Below are 21,172 nucleotides of genomic sequence, written 5' to 3'. Positions count from 1 at the left end.
TTTTATAATTACGCAAGAGTCAATTTGTCAGAAAGACATATCATTCATAAATGTGTATGCATCTAATAATGGAGCTTCAATTATATGAAGCAAAAACGGAGAAAATTAAGGGGATAAACATTAAAATCCACAATCATAACTGGAGACTTAAAAGTCCCTTTCAGGAATGGTTAAAATAAGTACACAAAAAAACAGTAAGGATCTAGAACAGCCTTCCTGAACTAAAATTTTAAGCACTTAAAAAATAATTTGAGAAATCATTTGATTTGAGAAATGTGCAAGAAATTGAAGCACTTAAAAAATTATTTGAAAAAAAAGTATTTTTCAATGTTCTCAAATATGGCACATAATTAGCACTATTCTAGATCCATAAAATGGATGCATTAGGCATTATTGCTTAATTATCCATACAACCCCAGTTACCAAGAGTTAACAGACAATATATGAAAAATACTATTAACTTGACCTAATTGGAAGTTACAGAACACTTACACCTAAAAATGGATTTGGGTGGTAGTTACATGGTTTTATAGATGTAAAATGAGTGCATTTTATCATACATAAATGATACCTTGATACATCTCAGTGAAAAAGAAAACCACACGAAGATTCCAGTACACATCCACTAGAATGTCTAAAATTAAATAATAGGACAATAGCAGTGCTGGAGAGGATGCGGAACGAAACCCATGTATTGTTGAGAGGAGTACAAAATGATATAGCTGCTTTAGAAAACTTTGAGGAGTTTCTACTAAAACTAAGTACATAGACCTACCCTATGCCTTCCCATTATACTCCTGGGTTTATAAATAATCAAGAGAAATAGTTCCACATGTCCACAAAATAATATGTTCAAAATTTTTCATAGATTCATAATACCCAAAAAATAAGGGTGGAACCCAAATATCTATCAACAAGTGACTAGATAAACGAATTGTGGTATATTCATGTTGTAGAATACTGCACAGTAACACAAAAAAATAAACTCTCAATTCATGTATAACATGAATGAATCTCAAAAGCATCTTAGTAAGGGGGGAAAAAGCCAGATACAAAATCATTCCCTTCATATATGTTCCAAGTCAGGCAAAACTGCTCTGTGATGATAGAAGCTAGAATAATGGTTGCCTCTGGGAATGGGGGATTGACTGGAGAAGTGGTATGAATGAGGCCTTCTTGGATGATGGAAACGCTCCTTTTTATCTGGGTGATGGTTACATGAATGTGTATTCACTGACCTTTACAAGTAAGATTTGTTTACTTTTCTGTATGTAAATTACATCTCAGTATTTTAAAAAGATTAAATGGCTTAGTAAAATCACAGATCAGCCTGTCATGTGGATGATATTTAATAAATTACAACTGTTGTTGTTATTTTATCTTAAATACCTGTTAGTAATATCTGCTACGCATATGTAACTGTACGCTTTGAAAGATAAGCTAAAACAGAAAAAGGAAGGCACGTGTGATCTGAGACAGGAATTTGTGAGTCTAAAACACTGGAAGGAATGCAAAACTTGTACAGCCTACATCTTATAAACCGCTAAATTTCATAAAATGTTCGTAAGTTGCATAGTCATCGTAGTTTTGTCACTAGTGTCATTTGTTTTCCAAGTCTTCCATTTAGAAAGCAACAATTATAGCATAATGCTTTTTTACAAACATTTAAAAGGCAGTAGAAAAAAAAAGAGATTTATTTTAAGAAAATAAATGGGTTAAGATTTAGGTCAAAATCCCAAAATGATTTGTTTGTCCTTAATTTGCTCCATGAAAAAGGCTGCTTTGAGAATCTCAGCATCCTCTTGGGACTCCCTTGCTCCCTGCCTCTCTGCAAGAATACAGGCTGGGTTAGCAATGGGACGGTGAGACCTGCAGGGGCAAAAGAACACGAAAAGCTTGTGGTGTCCTCACAGGCACAATTACGCAGGTCTTACTTATAAATGCAACTTCAGGGGCGGAGGGGGAATAAAAAACAGATTGTAATAGTGGCCTTGCTGTTCACATGAGAAGAAAAAGAAGAGTTTATGATTATTATGTAGAAAAAGTGTTTTAAAATGGAAAAATACAAAAGCAAAATAGGCAACATACAGTCAAGCAGCACATGGCACCTTCTAAATGGAGTACCTAGAAATTTTAGGGCTTAGGCTTGTTTTGCTTCTAGATGTCTTGTTTTCTCCCCTGTACTCCACCAAAGAAAACTAGTCATTCATTCGTTTATTCTTTCATTCAATAAATATGTTTTGAACACTCTTATATGCCCAGCATTGTTCTAAGTCATGGACATATATAGTGAGAATCAAACAAAGCCTTCAGGGAACAATTTCCAAATACGAGAAGTGAACCGGGTATTCACAAGTGAGTTGTCATCCCCAGGTGTCTGAATAGAGCTGCTGAGATAATCCTTGGTTGCCTCAACATGTCAATCAAAATACATTGGAAGTAAGTGATGGTCAAAACCTCTGTTCTTGCAGAAAGAACAACACTGTGAATGTGGAATGGGAGAGAAATTTTGACAAGAGTGGGGTAGGGGTGGGGGACCTCTTGAGTTTGCAACCAGAGCAATCAATTTCTTACACTTAGCCCGGGGGGAAGGGGAGGGATCTTACAGCTAATGTGAAGGGGAGGGGAGGTTCCAACAATTTCACTTAATATTTATGGATGCTAAATAATGAGAGATTATAAAGATGCAAGTGCAATCAATCTATGTTCAATCAGTAGAACTAGCTCATGTTTCTCCATATCATAAAGAGTTAATGAAGTAAAATCTATAACCAAAGTAAAAATTTAATCACCTGATACATGAACTTGACATTGTAGATTCCCTGCATCAATTAAAAATTAAAAGGGTTCATACTTTGCATTTCTCATTCAGTGTTTATAAAAGCACTAGCTTGGTGATTCCTAATGGTGTCTCTACATCTCTATAATCAATACTGTGGATGACCATTACCTTAAAAACAAGATCAGCGAAATACAAATTTAATATTAATACATTACATTTGTAATGCAGTGCTATTATCTTTGAAAGTGTTTTTACATTCATTCTCTCTCCCTGTATCCACATTTCACTTAACAGCATCACTATGCATCCACATGTCCAAGCCAGAAACTGCAATGATTCTTGTCTTTTTCATCTCCAAGTTCTACCCACTGTACTTCATAAAAACCTCTCCATCCCAATCCCTCTTGCTCTCCACCGCCAGAGTTTTGGCCTTACCATATCTTATGGGACCGCTGTGGAAGCCTCTCAAGTCACCTCCCACCCCTCGCCATGCTCCCGCTCGAACCTGCCAGAGTGCTTTAACACAAATTTGAGAGAGCATCTATCACACTTAAAAACCCCCTGAGATTACTCTTTATTGTCAACAAAGAATAAAATCTACAGTTCTTAGTATGTCATCCAACAGCTTTAAGTTTTCACAGTACAGTCCCTATCCACCATTCCATGCTCCCTTCCCTTTCCCCAGGGGGATAGAGACACACACAGAACCACTTGTCATCACACACACACACACACCCCGCATTACAGCTCTATTTATTTGTACTCAGTGTATCCTTTCCCTAGAAGATTCTCCCCAACAATTTTCTAGCACATGACATCTTTCAAGGCCCAGAAAACAAAGTTGTTTGAGGTAGCTGCATCGACAATTCTATAGAGGACATGGTAAAGGAGAAAAAACTCCCCAGCATCACACATACCTACACTATAGTAGATTGGGAACAGCAGTAGTTGGAACTTAGAGGGTGCCCCCCAAAAATGTATACACACACTTTGAATTATTGTAAGGGCAGTGTTTATTAAAATACATGTCATTTTCAAAATTAAGCTATCAGCTGTTAAAGTGTATACACATTTTTGGGGACACCCTATATAAACATAACAGTTGACCAAGGGTACTCCAAGCCACACTAGCTCTATATTTAAAAATATGAACTTTTTAAATATAGAGCTAGTGTGGCTTGGAGTACCCTTGGTCCTTAGCCAGGTGTCTCCATCCCTGTTTGAGATTTGCAGTCATCCAATCGATTCTGAAAGCCATAAGCATTCTCAGACAAGCAGTCAGTTTGAGGAGCCTGCTTTTGCTTATGAACCAGGAATAATCTGGAGTCTTAAATACAAATTTAGATAAAGAGCTATGTACCCCTATGCCCCATTCTAGAAACCTAGAGTCCGGGAGGCAAAACACACACAAAGTATTCCTTTTTGAAAAAGCTAGAAGGGAGAAATATGGTTTTAAGCAGTGCTGTTCTCTCTGAATAGTCTTCCTCATGCCTTATCCTGCTAATTTCTCATCCTTTGACACTCAGTTCCAGAACCACTTCCAGCAAAAAGCTTTTTCTAACCTTCCCTTCTATTAAGATGTTTGACATACCATCATGTACATAGTTCTATCATATTTCTTCACAATAAAATATATTTGTTGCATTATTTATCTTCTTCATTAGACTATAAGTTTCTTGAGGAAAGAGGCTTTTAGAAATGTTCTATCACCTGACCAGCATGGCTCAGCAGCTGAGCATCAACCTAGGATCCAGGAGATCATGGTTCGATTCCCAGTCAGGACACATGCTCGGGCTGTGGGCTCGATCCCCAGAAGGGGGCATGCAGGAGGCAGCGCATCGATGACAACTCTCTCATCATTGATGTTTCTATCTCCCTCTTCCTCTCCCTTCCTCTCTCTGAAATCAATAAAAACATATTTAAAATAAATAAATAAATAAATAAATAAATAAATAAATAAATAAATAAATAAATAAATGTCCTACCTACAACATTTAGCACAATACCTGGCATGTAAGTGTGTAAGAATGAATAATTAGTTCCCATCTCTTTAACACTGTCCACCACAAGTACACTTCATTATAAAATATTTTGTCTATCAATAGTATTTTAAAGAACACAGTGATTCATCAGTGTTTCCATTTTATTAATCAAAGACATCTTCTAAGAGTGCCACAAAAATAATAAGTGGAAAATCATTTTAAGTATGAAAATTCCTTGTTAACTTACATTAATGGTGTTTTGGTTTGCTCATATGGGCTCAGACAAGTTTTAGCTGCAGGTGTAAAGCCCCAATATTAAAAACATATATGTCATTTCAAAGTCATTCACACAACTTAGTGCATTAAAATTCTGTGCTTTTATCGTAAAAAGTCATGGAATCCTAAGACAAAAAGAATGTAAAGAATATTTGAGATAATCTGGTTCAACCTCCCACCTGAAAAATAAGCCGCCTTTTAAACGACCCTGATAAGTGATCACAGTCTCTGCCTGAGCCCTCCCAGAGGAGAGCGCTCAACTTCATGTAACAGTCCCTTCTGAGCAGCTCCAACTCCTGACCCCACAGACTTTTCTTGCCACATGAAGAGACAGCACCATACATAAGCAGGGCCCAGTAGAGGAAGAGGAAGCAGTGAGGAAGTGAGTCCAGGGCCTGAATTCATTTACATATCTCAAATAAAAACTTCCAGCCAGGCCATCTTTGCTGGGGCACCTGAAATAATTTTTCACCAAGCCCAAACCCGCTGTTAAGCCCCATCTCACTGGAACCTCCTTCATTTTAAGTAACTGCTCAGATTTCAAAAGGCTAGAATTGAATTGAAAACACTGCAATGTCTTGCTTTCCACAAACTAATAACAGATTAATTTGCCATACCATTTCTACTATTAATAGGAAATGAAGCTCTGACTTGTAATGGTCACACCTCAATGCAGCATCCCCTTGTTGACGGCAGAGGTGCCAGGTGAACCACCAGGTGCTAAGGAGGAGGAACTGTTAATGGCAATTGTGTCAAACTAATCTCAGAGCAAACCACTGCATTTTATTATGTAAATTCTCAGGGTAATTGAATGCCTTATCAAGGACATGCACCCAATTAATTTTTTAAAATGTTAACAGAATTCATTTATCATCAGATAGTTTTAATCCTAACTACCAAGAACTGTTTTTATTTTTTAAGTTAGCACTCTAGAGGTTTTTTTAAAAGTTCAAAGTGGCTTGACATATGAAAAAGTTCTGCTGCTTATTCTTATGACGTATAAATAGGAGCAAGAATTTACACTGTCACTGATTTAATATTGGTCACATGAATTATACATAAAAGATCCAAGTCCCACTAAAATCTCTGAATAGTCATTGATTCACAGACTATTCTGTGAAGTCTTATAAAATGTGTTATAATCCCAATATGGTATTAAGATCTTTTTATGTAATCATAGAAAAAAATGAAATCATCAAATGATAAAATTCTGACACTGATATTTTATACTCTCTGCCAAGGATTATAGATACTATTGGAGATGAAAGGCCTACCCTCCAGGGTACTTTCTGTCTATAGAGGGAGAAAGAAACATTAATGCACTTGATACAATATGAACAAGGACATATAAGAAAATCATCATTGATGAAAAGATAGGAAGGACCACAAATTCTTAGCTGACTATTTTAATAGGACTCTAAGAAGAATGTGGTTTAAATAAACATTCTTGAAAAAGCACCTGTGTTACCAGCTAGGACTTGAACCTCAACACCTGGTCCCTCATCCTGAACAACCTGAGGGACCTGGATGGAAGGCTCCTCTCCATGCCTAGTTTATGACCTTGGCTGGAAACAGATAAACAGAATCATGCAAATGAGCTGTCACCACTACTCAGATTAACCAAACAATAGTGCAGTCTCTGCTGCCTACTCCATAGGCCGTGGATCCTAACGCTCATCTAAGAAGGTAATAAAGTGTTCATCACAGTGCCTGGCTGCCTGGCACTAGGTGCTGAATCAATGTGAACATCCTTCACTTTTATCTATTTCGTCTGTTTGCCTTAACTACCCCATTCCCCAGTCAAGGTGCAGAGCACATTTTTATCCTGGAGCATGGTAAGAGAAAAACCAGCGAACCCTGATACTGCTACCCAAAGCTACCTGTGCAGACGGGGAAAGTTTACAAATAACCTCTCAGATCTGAGGGGAAACCCTGAGCTGTTCTTCTCCATTTCGAGAAAGCTAATATGAGTCCTTTGGAAAATCCCGAAGGTGGAAGGAACGTTCCCGCCCACAGGCCTAAGTCAGCCCACTGAGCGATTTCATTCGGCCGGCTGGGAAAGCTCTGGGGAGCCCTACAGAGCGCCCAGCGCCCAGCTCCCGCCCTGACCCCCAGGGGCCCTAAGCAGCTGTAAGGGTGTGAATTTCAGTTTCCAAGGGAAATAAGGCCAAGAACCCTGGTCTCACTCTGGAGTCTAGATTTAAGAAACCTTTGTTATCCAGTTCTCTTCTTTCTGATGAACCCATTTATACAAATATTACTTCTTTTGCTTCTTCAAAGGGCCCCCCTCCCTCTGGGTACTTCCCTTAATTCTCTTTCCCCGTCTTCCATGTCTTCTTTTACTCCCCTTCGTCTGTCGGTGTCCACTCCCGGGGTGAAGCGTGCTCCCTCCATCGCCATTCCTGTGCCCCCGTTGCCCCCCCTTCTCCACCTTTCCTCCTCCTCTGTGTCTCTTCTCCTGTCTCTCCAGCTAAGTCTCCTCCTAAAACTTCCTTCTCTCTGGAAGATAAAGCTGAATTCCAGGTCCTGATTTTGTCGTCTTGAAAGACAGTTTCATTTTTCCTTGTGGTACAGTTCAATGGCAGACGGGCAGTGTGGTGCAACAGCGAAAGCATGAGACTTGAGAGTCTAGGTTCTTGGGTCCACCTATACCTCTTCCAGACCGACTTCCATGCATACCTAGGACAGCTTCCTGTGGTTATGGCCCCTCTGCTGAGCAGGAGAATCGGAATAGACGCCATCTGCTGTGCCCCCTCCCTCCAGGGGCCACACGGGCACACCTCAGCCCTGTTCCAGTCACAGATCACTCTTTAGAACGTGAGGAATGGCGCTGGACACCACTCCAACAGTACTCCTCATAGCCAAAAATGCCTCCCAGTGTGGACTCCCAGAGCTGAATTCCCCCCACCCCCATTCCTCCTTGCTCTCCTGCCACTCCCCACTGATATTTGCTGAGGTCCAGAGGATCAAGCAAGCATTTTCTATTAAAACATGTAAGGCTGACTGACGTAGCATGACTTTTTCTCGATCTCTGTTCTCCTAGACCTCTCTTGCATCTGAGGCCAGTCACAGTGCTGACCGGGTTTCTAATCAACAGTACCTTGCAAATATACAGTAATTTGCAATTTGCATGTACCGCCTCACATCACTTCATTTTATCTTCACAGCAGCTGTGTAACATAGCCAGGACAACAGCACCAGGCCTGTTCTACATAGGAAGAAACTGAGACATAAAGCAGATGTGCCCACACTGACTTGATATTAGGTGCCAAAGCAAGACGAGAAAAATCTGCTTTCTCAGTCAGGGTTCATTCCATACCATGCCATCTTGGCTCCCATGAAACCATAATAACGAGTAGTTACCATTTGATTGCCAGGAACTCAACAGGATCTAGTCTTGTAGACACATATTTAATAAGGAATCCGAGGCTCAGAGAGGTATTTAAACTTGCCTAATGCCACTCAGTAAGAGACAAGGAGCTCTTGCTCTATTCTTGGGCCCCTGTTCTTCCCATACTACAGAATCTCTCTTTCGAAAGCCTAATTTATTCTATCGCTGCTCTTCTAACTCTAAATCTACATCAACATAACTCTGTTTTCATCTTCAAAATCTATTCCTTTATCTACAGCGCCAAGTGGAGATTTCCACTCAAATGGCTTTCCATCATTTCAAGTCTCATATGACTAAAAATGAATTTGTCATCCTCACCTCTCTAACCAGGTCCCCCTCCCATCTCTCTGTGGTACCAACATTCGCTCGGCCACAGTGCACAGAACTTCAGAGCTAATCCATTCCTCCTCTCATCCCCCATGTACTATCAGTCACCAAGTTCTACTGACTGTCCTGTGAAGCCATTCATCTTCCTTCCTCTTTCTGTCCACGGTTACGTATTCGAGGCCCTGAAACTGATGCTATCGGGTCAGCTGTCTTTCAGCAAAATGTGCAGGTTTCAGGATCATCCCCATTGAGTTCATCTTCTATGCTACTGTTTCACTAATCTTCCTTAACACAGCTTTAGAATATTACTTCCTCCACATATAAACCTTCAAAGATCCCATAATCCATAAACAAGGAAGCTAGAGTCCCATGTGTAGCTTTCAAACCCCCCAGAATCTACCTCCCCTCACCTGTCTGGGCAGGTTAAACCAACCTAGTCATTGCTCATCTCCACGGCGTCACCCATGTTTCTCCACACACCTGAACTACCTTTCTGCTCACTTCTGCTTAATCCTTTAGGTGCAGGTCGCACTTCACCTCTTCCAAGAGATCAGATATTTCAGAACCCAGAGAATCATAAAATTCTTGCAGTACTTATAGCTTGTACCATCCAACCAAGCACCAGGCTGCTCTATGACTTGAGTAGTTTATCTTTGTTTTCTGTCAGTCACATCTCCCATCTAGATAGTAAGCTCGGAAGAAATGGGGGAAAGGGGACATAGCTCATACCCCTCTGTTCCCAACAACTCCTAGCAAAAATGCTAGGAATAGGAGGAAAGTCAATGAATCACTGCTTCTTAAAGTTTTAACATGCATTTGGCAGGCTTGTTTCCCTGAGATGAGTGTGAATCGTGTCATGGGGTCTTGAAGCAGGTAGTCTACAGACTGTATTTTGAGGATCCCTGAATTTTTTTAGCATCAGATGAAAAATTCATGCCAAAGGTAGACATGACATTGGTGTTTATTCTAATGTTTGTCAACTAGATCAGCAATAACTTGAATACACACAATTTTATGTTATCCAAGAGTTGTTTTGTTAAAAAAAAAAAAAATGGAGATTTGCTATGCATAAAACAAAATTCTAGGTATTTTAAAAGATATGAGATACTCAACAAACTCTCACATTCTGGAAGCAAAAATCTGGTCTATAACTGCTTTTATAATAATCTCATGCAGTAAGTGAATCTGAAAATCCATTTGTGGATTGGACATGGAAGTTAGAATGCAGAACTGTTCCAGTTAAAATGTAATTCATTAGGTAACATCACAAACATGGTTTTACAATGAATAATCTGTCATAAATATACAGATAGTGAGGTAGAGTACTAAAGAGAGATTCATATGACGCTTTTAGCTTTACATCATTGTTTAATGAATTTCCAAAATACTTTAGAATATGTTGAATATTTATGGAATTAAATACAGTAGAAAAAATGAAAATGATAGTTCAGGGAAAATAATAAATAAAAGAGATGCTTGCAGAAATGTTTCACATTTAGGTCAATAGCCCACAACTGGATAAAATTGTGTAGTTCTTAAGAAGCAAGTACGTTACATTATGGAGTTTTTCTCAACAATGGAGGACTAGGAAAGAATTTAAAGAAGGCCATAACTTTGTAGAGTGCATTTTAGGTAGTCAATTTGAAGTTAACATTGGATTTTGCAATGTGCACTATTTCTGGTTTCATTAGTGTACTGATCACTTTTGAAAAATATGCCCGTGTTAACAACCACAATGTAAAGTTAGGGTATTGTTTTATTTTAGGAAGGTATAAAGATTTTGGTGGAACTAACACTTTTCCTTCTAAGTTTCCCCTAATAAACTGCAACTTTGCTTTTACTTTAAAAGTTATCAGCTTTTACTTTAACTGGGAGACAATCTATTCCTTTTCTGGGGAGTCCTAATTATTACAACTTTCTCCTTCATTACACAGAAATCTGCTCCTCTGATTCACTCACCAGTCCCAATTCTGCCTTGTGAAATCACCCGGGGCAAGTCTTCTTTGTTTGCTTCGTAAGAGTTCTTCTAGTATTTGAACTTAACTTTCAGATCTCCTTTAATTCTTCTTTTCTTCTGGCTAAAAATTCTTAATTTCTTCAACCATTTCTCAAGTGGCATTTTTTCTAGAAGCCTTGCCAACTAGTCACCCTGCCCTCACCATTTTATAGCTCATTAACGTCTCACCAAGTATGGCCTACACCATTTAGTACAAGACTCTGACTTTGACCTGCCTAGAACAGAATCTAGGGAAACTACCTCATATAATGTGCACCCAAGACTTTCTATTAATACTGCCTAAAACTGCATAAGCTATTCTAGTAATTTCACCATAGCACTGGCTCATATTTAGTTAATTACAACCCTCAAAGTTCCCATTCCCCACAATGCGCTATTTTAAGTAGCGTCTCCTACATTCTGTACCTATTAAAGAGTTTTCAGAACCTACAGTGAGGATTTTACATCTATAATTTTACAGGCAACTGTTTTTCCCTCCCCTATAAAACTCCCCAGCTTTTAAGCCCAGGCCATTCTGTCCTTTCCTAAAGGTATCAGCACCTGGTTCACTGTCACTCTCCAATCTCTGCCATGGTTCCCTGTGATTCCAGTAACCATACAGGTGATTATTTCATGCCTGGCCTTGCCATTCTTCTGGACCCCACTCCTCCAATGACCTTGTCCTCCACTCCATCTCAGTCTCCCACTGCCCTCAATAACTGTACCCCCTTCTGTATCTCTGTCTCAAACATCCACTCTTTCACTGCCCTTTATACTTTACAGGCCTTTTCCAAATCTCCCTTAGTCAATAATTTATTTTAACTTTAAATGAAAAGCACAACTAACTAATCCAGAGCTCTGAGTAATACTCAGCCACAGCTATTTTTATGAAGATGACAGAATTAAACAATTAGATAGACAGATGATAGATTTTCTTTTCCCCCAGCCATGTTGTCTGAGCAATCTGTGCTCATACTTATTTATCCTGTGTCAACCTCAGAAAACTAACTCACAGGCTTGTGCCCACATGGTTAGGTTATTATAATGCCCTTCTAGTCTAGCTTCCAGCAATTACTTGAGAATGAGGAAAATGAAAAATGACACAAAAGGAATTGTTTAACTAAACTAAATACTAACGTGAAACAGAAAGATGCACATGCTCCAGGAAACCACAACCTGTGTTTAGCACAGATTCTTACCCAAAGGAGACATTCAATAAATGTTTACCAAACTGAATTGAACTGCAATGGTTTTTCATATACAATAAAAACTTTCCACAATCTGTGCTAGCCAGGACGGGCCCAATATTGAGCAAGATAATCCACAGCTCTTCTCCAAACCCTCAGAATAAGAAGGACATGGACAGCCTAGAAAAAAGAAGGGGGCAGGGAGGCCTACGGTGCCTTTGAGGAGCAATGAGCAGGAAGAGTTTCCTGGAACAATAAGTTCATGTGGAGGAAATTATGCTGAAAGCCTTGATAAAATTTATCAATGTATTTTTAGGGTATGCGACTGTTTCTATATTTTAACTTAACCTAATTTCAATTCCCTATATGAAAGGGCATATACTATACTTACTGCCAGAAATGTTACTGATTATAGCACAGAGGCTATATCCAGAGAAATAAAGTACATCAGAAACTTTTTATTCTTCTTATCTGTTCTGTAATATAAAAGTAACTGTAGTGTTCCTTCCCCTTTCAATAGAACTGATGCTTTCTCAAAAGATGAAAGAAAACAGGAGACAGAAACTTACACCTTCTGAAGGGGATTACTGGAAATGACTCCAAATAAAAAAGTGTCCACATGTCTATCAAACACATTCACAAATGAAGACAGTCAATCCAGCCTCCACATGGATTTTAGAAGATTACTGGCAATGTGTATCGTACAATTTATTATATTAAACAGAATAAACATAGATATATAATCATTCTGAAAGTTATGTAACTCATTATAGACTAAGAATAGTTTTTCCAACAGAATACCACAGTCAACATTTGAAAAATATAAATTTATGAGCACTGTGGTCCAAGTAAGGTAAATTGGGAAAATCTCTTTTTCATCAATCATCTAGAAACTTAAGTCAGATTATCTCTAAGTCAATATTAGTGAACCAAGTCTCACTGGACTGATTTCTCCAGATCATTCACCACTCTGTTCTTTATTTTGCCTTCCAAGCACGCAATACTCAATGAGTTAATTTCCAAAGCGGCCAATGAGTTAACTTCTTACCACTGCATCTTGTTCAAATGTTCTAACTTTAAATTCTTTCTTTAAACAAAGGGCCATTCTTCTATCCTTGTGTTATTGTATTCTCCTTTTGAATCATTTCCAGAAATAACTGATCATGAAAAAAACAAAACAATTGCTCTTAACATCCTTTGTATAAAGTTGTTAGATGATGGCACTGACTCCTGATGAACAACTCTAACATGCTGTATAGCCTACACATGGTGTATTAAAAGTTCCCTTGGTAACAGACATCATTTCACATGCCCATTATAAATTTTAGACATGAAAAGTGAAAGAAAGTGCTACTTTTCATTAAGAACATTGTACCACAAAAGGGACAGAAGCAATAAGAATACATGAAAATATAGTCCTAATGGAGTTTCATAGTGCAGCTCTAATGGTGTTCAAAGATATGTTCATTCTAGGACACCGCTGAAAAATATTTTTGGAAATGTTTCTTTAGGAACTTTGATTACCATTAATGTATAAAAATAAATGACAGAATTTCCGTCAAGATGGCATGATTGGTGGTGTTTTTCAGAATAAAAACACACCCTTTTTAAAACATCAATACCTGCCTTACATTGCATGATTCCATCTGAAAAAGAAACTAAATCCTCTCCTCCCACCCGCCATATAGTAATTAACAAGACAAATGGAGTTTTCTGATTTAAGTCTTTCCTTTTTTGCTAGTACAAGGTCCCGGCTTTTTCCCTTCCCTTCAGAATGCTGACGTTTTATTCGACGCGCTCCCCAAGCCTCCTTTTCTCAGCTCAGACCCTGCGCTGGAGCAGTTAGCGCTGCCTGAGGCCGGGCCACAGGACCCTTGAGCGGCGGCGGCGCGGGAAAGGGGGTTCCTGCGAACCAGCTGCCGGGGGCAGGGACGCCGGCCCCGCGGCCCCCCCCACTCCGCTGGGAGCGCCCACGACCCGGGCCTTGGAAAGCTGTGTTTCCAAACCGCCACACTCCCCTTCCACCAAGGCAGAGCTTTCTCGGGAACACAACAGAGCACCCCCTGCCCTACTCCCTAGAAAACCAGCGCTGCCAGGCCGGCGCCCCCGCCCCAAAACACGTGCCTCCCGCATCCTTTGGCCAGAAAGCCCCAGCGCCCCTGGTCCCCGCTGGGCGCCCGAGCGGAGGCTCCGGCTCGGAGCTGGGGGAGTCAGGCGAAGGGAGGCCGAACCCAGGGCGATGTTCAAAAGCCCGCCAGGGTCCAAACTGCTGCTAAACTGGACCCTCCACGCGCCCCACTCAAGTCTTTTAGCACCAGGGCCCGGACCGCCGCTTGAAGGGGTTCCAAGTTTCAACGCTCCCTGCACCCGGGCGACTGGAAACCGAAGGTCTGGGGCGGGGCTCCCACAACTCGCGGCCCCCGGCCGCGCCGCCCCCCGAATGAGCCGTGCACACCTTGGGATTTCCGTTTTCCGCGCCACGGGGAGATGGGGGAGGGGAGGGAGCAGGGTGTGGCGATCCGCGGAGGGAAAGAGTAAGGGACAGTCACAGCGACATCCCTGCCCCAGGCAGGGCCGGGTTTGGGGGAACCCCCCGCCCGCCCGCCGCTTTGCGGTCCGCGTCCCCGTCGCCGGCGCGCACGCTGCGCGCAAACACGCCCCCGAATCCTCGCAACGGCCCGAGCGCCCGTAGCCCCCAACCCCTCGGCGGGAGGAAGAAACTTGTGCGCGGGCGCTCCAGCGCCCGGACGCTGCGCTCGCCTACGAGGGCCGCTTCGAAAGCCGAAATAAGAATGACCATTAAATAAAACAACCAACGGTATTTTGTTTCCTTCCGAGTCTTTGGAAAAATAAAATTCAGGTTTTCTACCGGTCCGGAAACATTTGCAGTCGCCTGTGGCGAAGCGGGGGCTGCGGGGCGGCTGGGGAGAGACCGGCGTTCCGGGCAGAGCGCGCGAGGGAGGCGCAGAGGCGAGCTGCGGGGAGCCGGACCGCCTGGGGGACCCCGGTCCCCGGCGCCATTTGCGGGGCTGCGGGGCAGCGGCGCCCGCCCGCTCGCCTTACCTGTGGATGCAGTTTCCATGGCAACGGGCGGCGGCCGGGCGGGGCTGGAGCCCGGATCCCGCGGTGCGGCTTCCCCGGGCCCCGCGCCCAACCCCCGGCCGGACTCCCCCGCCTGCGGCGCGGGTTTAGCCCCTTTCAGCGTCGCCGCTTCGTCTTCCCCTTCCCTCCGGTCCCCGAGCCACGGGGACCCGGGGCCGGCCAGCGGCAGCAGCTCTTCTTGGGGATCCGGCGGCGCGGCCATGGCGGGCGGTCCCCGGCGCGGCGACGGCGGCTTGGCGGGGCCGCGGTGCGGAGGCTGGACGGGCCGGCGCCCCCTGCGGCTGTCCCCGCCGGGACTCGGGCTCGGGGGAGGCTGCGGTGTGGGCGCCGCCGCGGCCGCAGCTGCTACTCGGGCCGAGCCGCCGCCCGCCGCTCTCCCCGCCTCAGCTCCTCCTCCTCTCCCTCCTCTTCCTCCCGGCCCCGCCGCCGGCGCTCCTCCTCCCGCTCCCGCTCCCGCTCCCGCGCCGCCGCCGCGCCGCGCCGCTCGCCCGCCGTTACTGCGCAGGTGGAAATGGCCTGCCGGGCAGGGTCGTCCCGCCGCGCGTCCCCCGCGCCTCGGGCCCGGCTTCGGGGACGTGCCAAATCCTCTTGAACCTTAGTTTCATTTGGGGAGGAAGCAAAGGAAGCGCAGGGAGAAGCCGCCCCCCGCTGGCGCGTGACCGACTGGGGAAGCCGCCCTCCCAACTCACGAAGTTAAGCCCGGACGGGTGGCCTGGGGGCCCGGGCGGAGGAAGGCGGCTGGAGGGGACGTAGGTCTGCCGGGGAGGGTGCAGGTGGGTGCTGGTGGCAGGTGGAGACGGGGACTGGCAACCCCGCGAGGCTAAGCGCTGAGCCCTTAAACGATTGTGCGCAGAGCGGGCGGAGAGGAGTGGAGCGCAGCGAGGGGCGCAGCGAGGGGCGCTCGGGAGGCCCTCGGGGAAGCTGCCAGACCTCAGTCCTGCCCGCGCCCGGGGCAGTGGCGTCCCGCCGCGCGGGACAAACGCAGCTGTTCACTCGGAACCACGGGGCAAAGCCACGCAGGTCGGAGCTGTCTGGGCCTGCATTTATTTGTGCTATTTTATTTGAGAAGTTGGGCGTTCCAGGAGGCTTGCTGCTTCTGCCTCTGGGGTTTTTGTTTGTTTGTTTGTTTTGCTTTTACAGCGCTCTCTGATAAGGTAGAAGATATTTGATGGAAAAACAAATTCAGAGAGAAGTGACTTGCCTTCTAATGTACTTAATATTCCCATATTTAGACCCATCTTTTCAAACAAGACTTCTGCTTTCTTGTTTCGTAACTTGTGTATAAAATAATGTGGTGGAGGGAAAAAAATAAGGTTCAGTCCCACACAGAGGGCGGGTGAATAGGTTTTTCTGCTGCATGGCCGGGCATGAGCTCACGTTGTGGGAGGCTTTCGGGACTGCTAGCCCACCATAGGCATACTGAGGATTTCATACCTGTTGGTTTTTATATTCAACTTCAGCACCATTCAGATGTTCCTCAAAAATGCTGAAACTTAAAAGTCTAAATTTTGCCCGGCCTTTGTTTTGCTAGTACATTAATGTTCAAAAGACGTTGTGTCAATAAATTAGAGAAAATGTGTTCACTCAATAGACAATAAATACGGCCTATTAGTGCCAGATGTCCCTGAGGATCTAATGATCACCAAAATTTTACATTATTGATATCTTAAGAATTATGATAGACATGTTTATTATCTTGATTGTGGTGATAGCGTCACAGGTATATACATATGTCAAAACTTATCAAGTTGTTCACCCTAAGTATGTGCAATTATATATATATATATATTTAAATTTTACCTCAATAAAGCTATAAAAAATTATCCCCTCCAACAACAACCACCAAAAAATTCTTGGTTTTCATGAATCATCAAGATTTTTTAAGTCTTCCTATAGGAAAATAAGCCTGTTTAAGAAATCTTTATAATGCAAAACTGCTTCACTGCAGTCTTTCCTCGGAGCTTAATCCTGTCATGTGATCTGGGGGCACTTGTGAGACTTTTCAGATCTATTGTTTAGAATGCCCTAAAGCATTAGAAATACCAGACGGAAATCTATCATAGTTTCATTATTAATAACTGCCAAGAACATAGAAAACTCTAATGAGATAACATTTAAGTGGTTATTTATGGGCAATGAAACTTTGAGAATTGCTATGATAAGGCAGTTACATACAAAATACTATGGAGTATGTTATTTTGTTTCTCTGAGAAACATTAATGAAAATCATCATTTAAAAACGAATAATTATGTAAGCCTCTTGGTTGATAAAGAGCTTGGGGATATGCCTAAAATGATAAGGAGTTTTGGGATATGATTCTAAGTATTTTCCATATTTCATCAGGTTCTAATCAATACTTTAATTGATAATGTGGGGAAGAAATAGCCAGCTAAGTATATTTAGATTTTACTTGTTAGAGGAAACTAAAATTTTCCATTTTGATAGGAAATTTCCATTTCCATTTCCATTTCGTTTAATTAAAATTCCAATATGATAATGACTCCATTTTGCTCAGCTGAAAAGGTGTGCTCACTGTTTCAGTTTTAGCAATTTTCACAGCTATCTTTACTTATTGGACTCCACCTCTGGATGTATACAAATAATTATCCATCTGGGGGAAGAAATTTTCAGGTTTATGCTATGGTTTGAGATTACCAGTGTTTATCAGTGTTATTTATTTTACATTTGCACCCCTGTAACCTGACAAAGCTTGACTAATTTGAAAATTGATGACCATAACACACAGTTGACGATGGAATTCCAGGGCTTGCATAGTTGCCTAAGTCAGCGATTTTCAACCTTTTTCATCTCATGGCACACATAAACTGATTACTAAAATTCTGCAGCACACCAAAAATAATATTTTTGCTGATCTGACCCAAAAATAGGTATAATTTTGATTCATTCACACTGGATGGCTGTTGTTATGCTGACTGTTGACAACTTAAGAAGTCAGTGCCCCTGACTAAATAGGTATTGCATGCTTTAAAAATTCTTGTGGCACACCAGTGTGCCACAGCACATTGGTTGAAAATCACTGCTCTAAGTTATGAATTGCTTTAAAATGTTTTTGAAACAAAGAAAATAGGGTTCGCACTTGGGAAGGATTCTTAGCAAAAAGAATTGAGACAAAAGAACTGTCAGGCTTTCTCTTAGCTATTGTTTTTTGGAAAGAAGTTTTGTTCATTTTTTTCAAAAGAAGGAATCTGGTGTAGAATGTTTATTTAACAGTAGCTTCCTAACTTACACCAAACCTTATATCATGGGGAAGGCGGGGCGGGGACATGCAGGAAGAGCACCACAAGCAAGGAACTTGAACCAAGATGAAATCCTTTCTGTACTCAATATTAACGTTACCTAATAGCTCTGTGTCTCAGTTTCCTCAACTGTAACCTGGATATTTTAATAGTACCTTTGGCATTGGGTTTGGGAGAGCACTAAATGGGTTGATGTATGTAAAAAGTATTATTAAGATATAAAAGCACATGCCAAATTATTTCCAGAAAATGGTTTATCATAGTAAAAGCTCTGCCTGGGTATTTATATTTATAAAGACCAAAGAGTCAACAGTAAACACGTCAGGCACTTAAAGCAAATCAGGTGAGGAATAATCCCCTATATTGAGTTACCATTGGTCTGTTTCTCATAGTAGTTCCTCTATTCTGAAAGGCACACCTTACATAAAGATAAATATACTTGAAAGGTTCTTCTAAGTAAGATAAATGTTTGGCTCAAGATGAGACTCACTTTGGAGCCTCAAATTTTTCTGGTCATTGTGTGTGGGGTTGGTTCGGGGCTTAATTTGTATGACGTGCGGCTCATTCTGCAACATGTTCCACTCTTCTACAGAGTGTGGATGCTCTTGAATTTGATACGGAAAAAGTTCTCCATTGCCTACTGCAGTGAAAAAATGTTTAGATTGGAATTAACTAATAGAAGCTATAGGCTGGTGCACGAGACAGCTGTGTTTTCTCCAGGGGACCACAACAGCACTCACAAATACCGCACAACACATTTGAAACACACCAGGCTCCTCCTGTCCATGGGGAGTGGCTGCTGTTACTTAATCTGCCATCCGAGGAGATAACCCATAGATGCTCCTAATGTCCTCCATCCAGTAGGGGTGGGAAGAAGAGAGTTGCTCACTTTCCATTGAATCCAGTTTTATTTTCTTAATTTGTACATTTGCGTAAAACTGCAAAGACCTCTTATTTCTTTGGGCAAATACATGAATTCAGAAATCTGTAACTTGAATTCTCCATGCTTTGGATTCACAATTAAAACACCTTTTAAGATATTCTGAGCTTGAGAAGCAAACCAAAATATACATGATAGAAGTTAATTGCCTTTGAATAGTTCTTTCCAGTTTTCAAGCAGATCTCATTTAATACACACACACAGACATTTAATTCCTAAAATTTGGTGAGAGATATGGTATCTCACAATAATTTTAATTTTTTTATTTAGTTGAAGACCAATGAATTAGGAGTTTTTTCATGCACTTCTTGGTAATTTTTATTTTTTTAATAACTTTACTAGGATATAATTTGCATATAATACAATTTAAAGTGTATAATTCATTGGTTTTAAGTATATTCACATGATTGTGCAACCATCATCACAATTTTAAAACATTTTCATCACTCCAAATAGAAACCTCATACCCATTAGCAGTCACTCTACACCCCCAAAACCCCAAATCCAGTCCTAGGCAATCACTAATCTACAAAATAAATTTGCCTATTCGAGACACTTCATATGAGTGGAATCATACATTATGTGTCCTTTTGGGTCTGGCTTCTTTCCCTTAGCATAATGTGTTCAAGGGTCACCCATGTTATAGCATTTAGCAGAACTTCATTCCTTTTTATTTGCAAATAATACTCCATTGTATGAATACCATAATTTGTTTATCCACTCATTAGTTTATAGACATTTAGGTTTCTACTTTTAGCTATTATAAATAATGCTGCTATAAGTGTTTGTGTGCAAGTTTGTGTACATGTTTTCTTTTACCTTGGGTTTATACTTAGGATAAGAATTGTTGAGTTATCTGGAGACTCTGTTTAATTGTTTGAGGAATTGTCAGACTATTTTCCAAATTAACTGTCTCATTTGAAAAGTCTACCATCAGTGTATGGTGGTTTAAATTTCTCTACATCCTTGCCAACACTTGTTATTATCTGTGTTTGTTTTTTATTACAGCCATCTTAGTAAGTATGAAGCACTATCACATTGTGGTTTTGATTTGCATTTCCCTGATAGCTAGTGATATTTGGCATCTTTTCATATATTTATTGACCATTTGTATGTATGAAAATATGCATATATATATATATATATATATATATATATATATATGGTAAAATATATACATACATACAAAAATATAAAAAATCTTCTTTGGAGAAAAGTCTATTCAGATCCTATGACCATTTTTAAATTGGGATACTTGTCTTTTTTATTGAGTTGTAAAAGTTCTTTATATATTCTGAATACAAGTTCTTTATCAGATACATGATTTGCAAAATTTCCCCCATTCTGTGAATTGTCTTTTCACTTTCTTGATGGTATCCTTTGCTGCACAAAAAGGTCCAATTCATCTATTTTATCTTTTGTTACTTGTGTTTTTGGTGTTGTATCTAAAAAAGTATTACCTAATCCAAGATCAAAAGATTTACAGCTGTGTTTTCTTCTAAGAGTTTTATAGTTTTAGGTCTTATATTTAGGTCTTTGGTCAATTTTGAGTTAATTTTTATATATCCTGCCAGTAATTTGTCTTTATTATTTTGTGAATTGCCTTTTGTGTCCCGTGTTTACTTTCTGGTCAGATTTTTTTCCCTCAAATATATTTATATATATTTAATGTATCTTTATTGATTTCAGAGAGAGAAAAGAAGAGGGAGAGAGAAAGAGAGAGAGAGAGAAACATCAGTGATGAGAGGGTCATTGATCAGCTGCCTCTTGCACTCCCCCGACTGGGGGTCGAGCCCACAACCCTCAAATATTTTCAAACACTCTTTGCATTGTATTTTTGTCACTTATGTTTCACATTTTATTGTTCAGGGATGATGAGAAAACCAAGGCTCTAAAGAATCTTCCAAGTCTTCTTTAAAATCACATAGCTA

General features: G+C 41.2%; 1 protein-coding gene across 1 annotated transcript in view; it reads right to left on the bottom strand.

Moving 5' to 3' along the window:
* The window catches only part of RTN1 (reticulon 1), a 153,952-nt gene extending 138,707 nt beyond the window's left edge, over positions 1-15,245 (bottom strand). The window contains exon 1 of the mRNA XM_087814173.1: positions 15,005-15,245. Coding sequence (XP_087670299.1) covers positions 15,005-15,245 — 241 coding nt within the window. The remainder of the gene's footprint in view (positions 1-15,004) is intronic.
* Between the last annotated feature and the right edge of the window lie 5,927 nt (positions 15,246-21,172).

Source organism: Miniopterus natalensis, chromosome 1 (assembly GCF_054644295.1).
Source record: "Miniopterus natalensis isolate mMinNat1 chromosome 1, mMinNat1.hap1, whole genome shotgun sequence".
NCBI classification, from domain to species: domain Eukaryota; kingdom Metazoa; phylum Chordata; class Mammalia; order Chiroptera; family Miniopteridae; genus Miniopterus; species Miniopterus natalensis.
The sequence above is the reverse complement of the archived record's forward strand: the minus strand, read 5'-3'. Positions and strand labels throughout refer to the sequence as shown.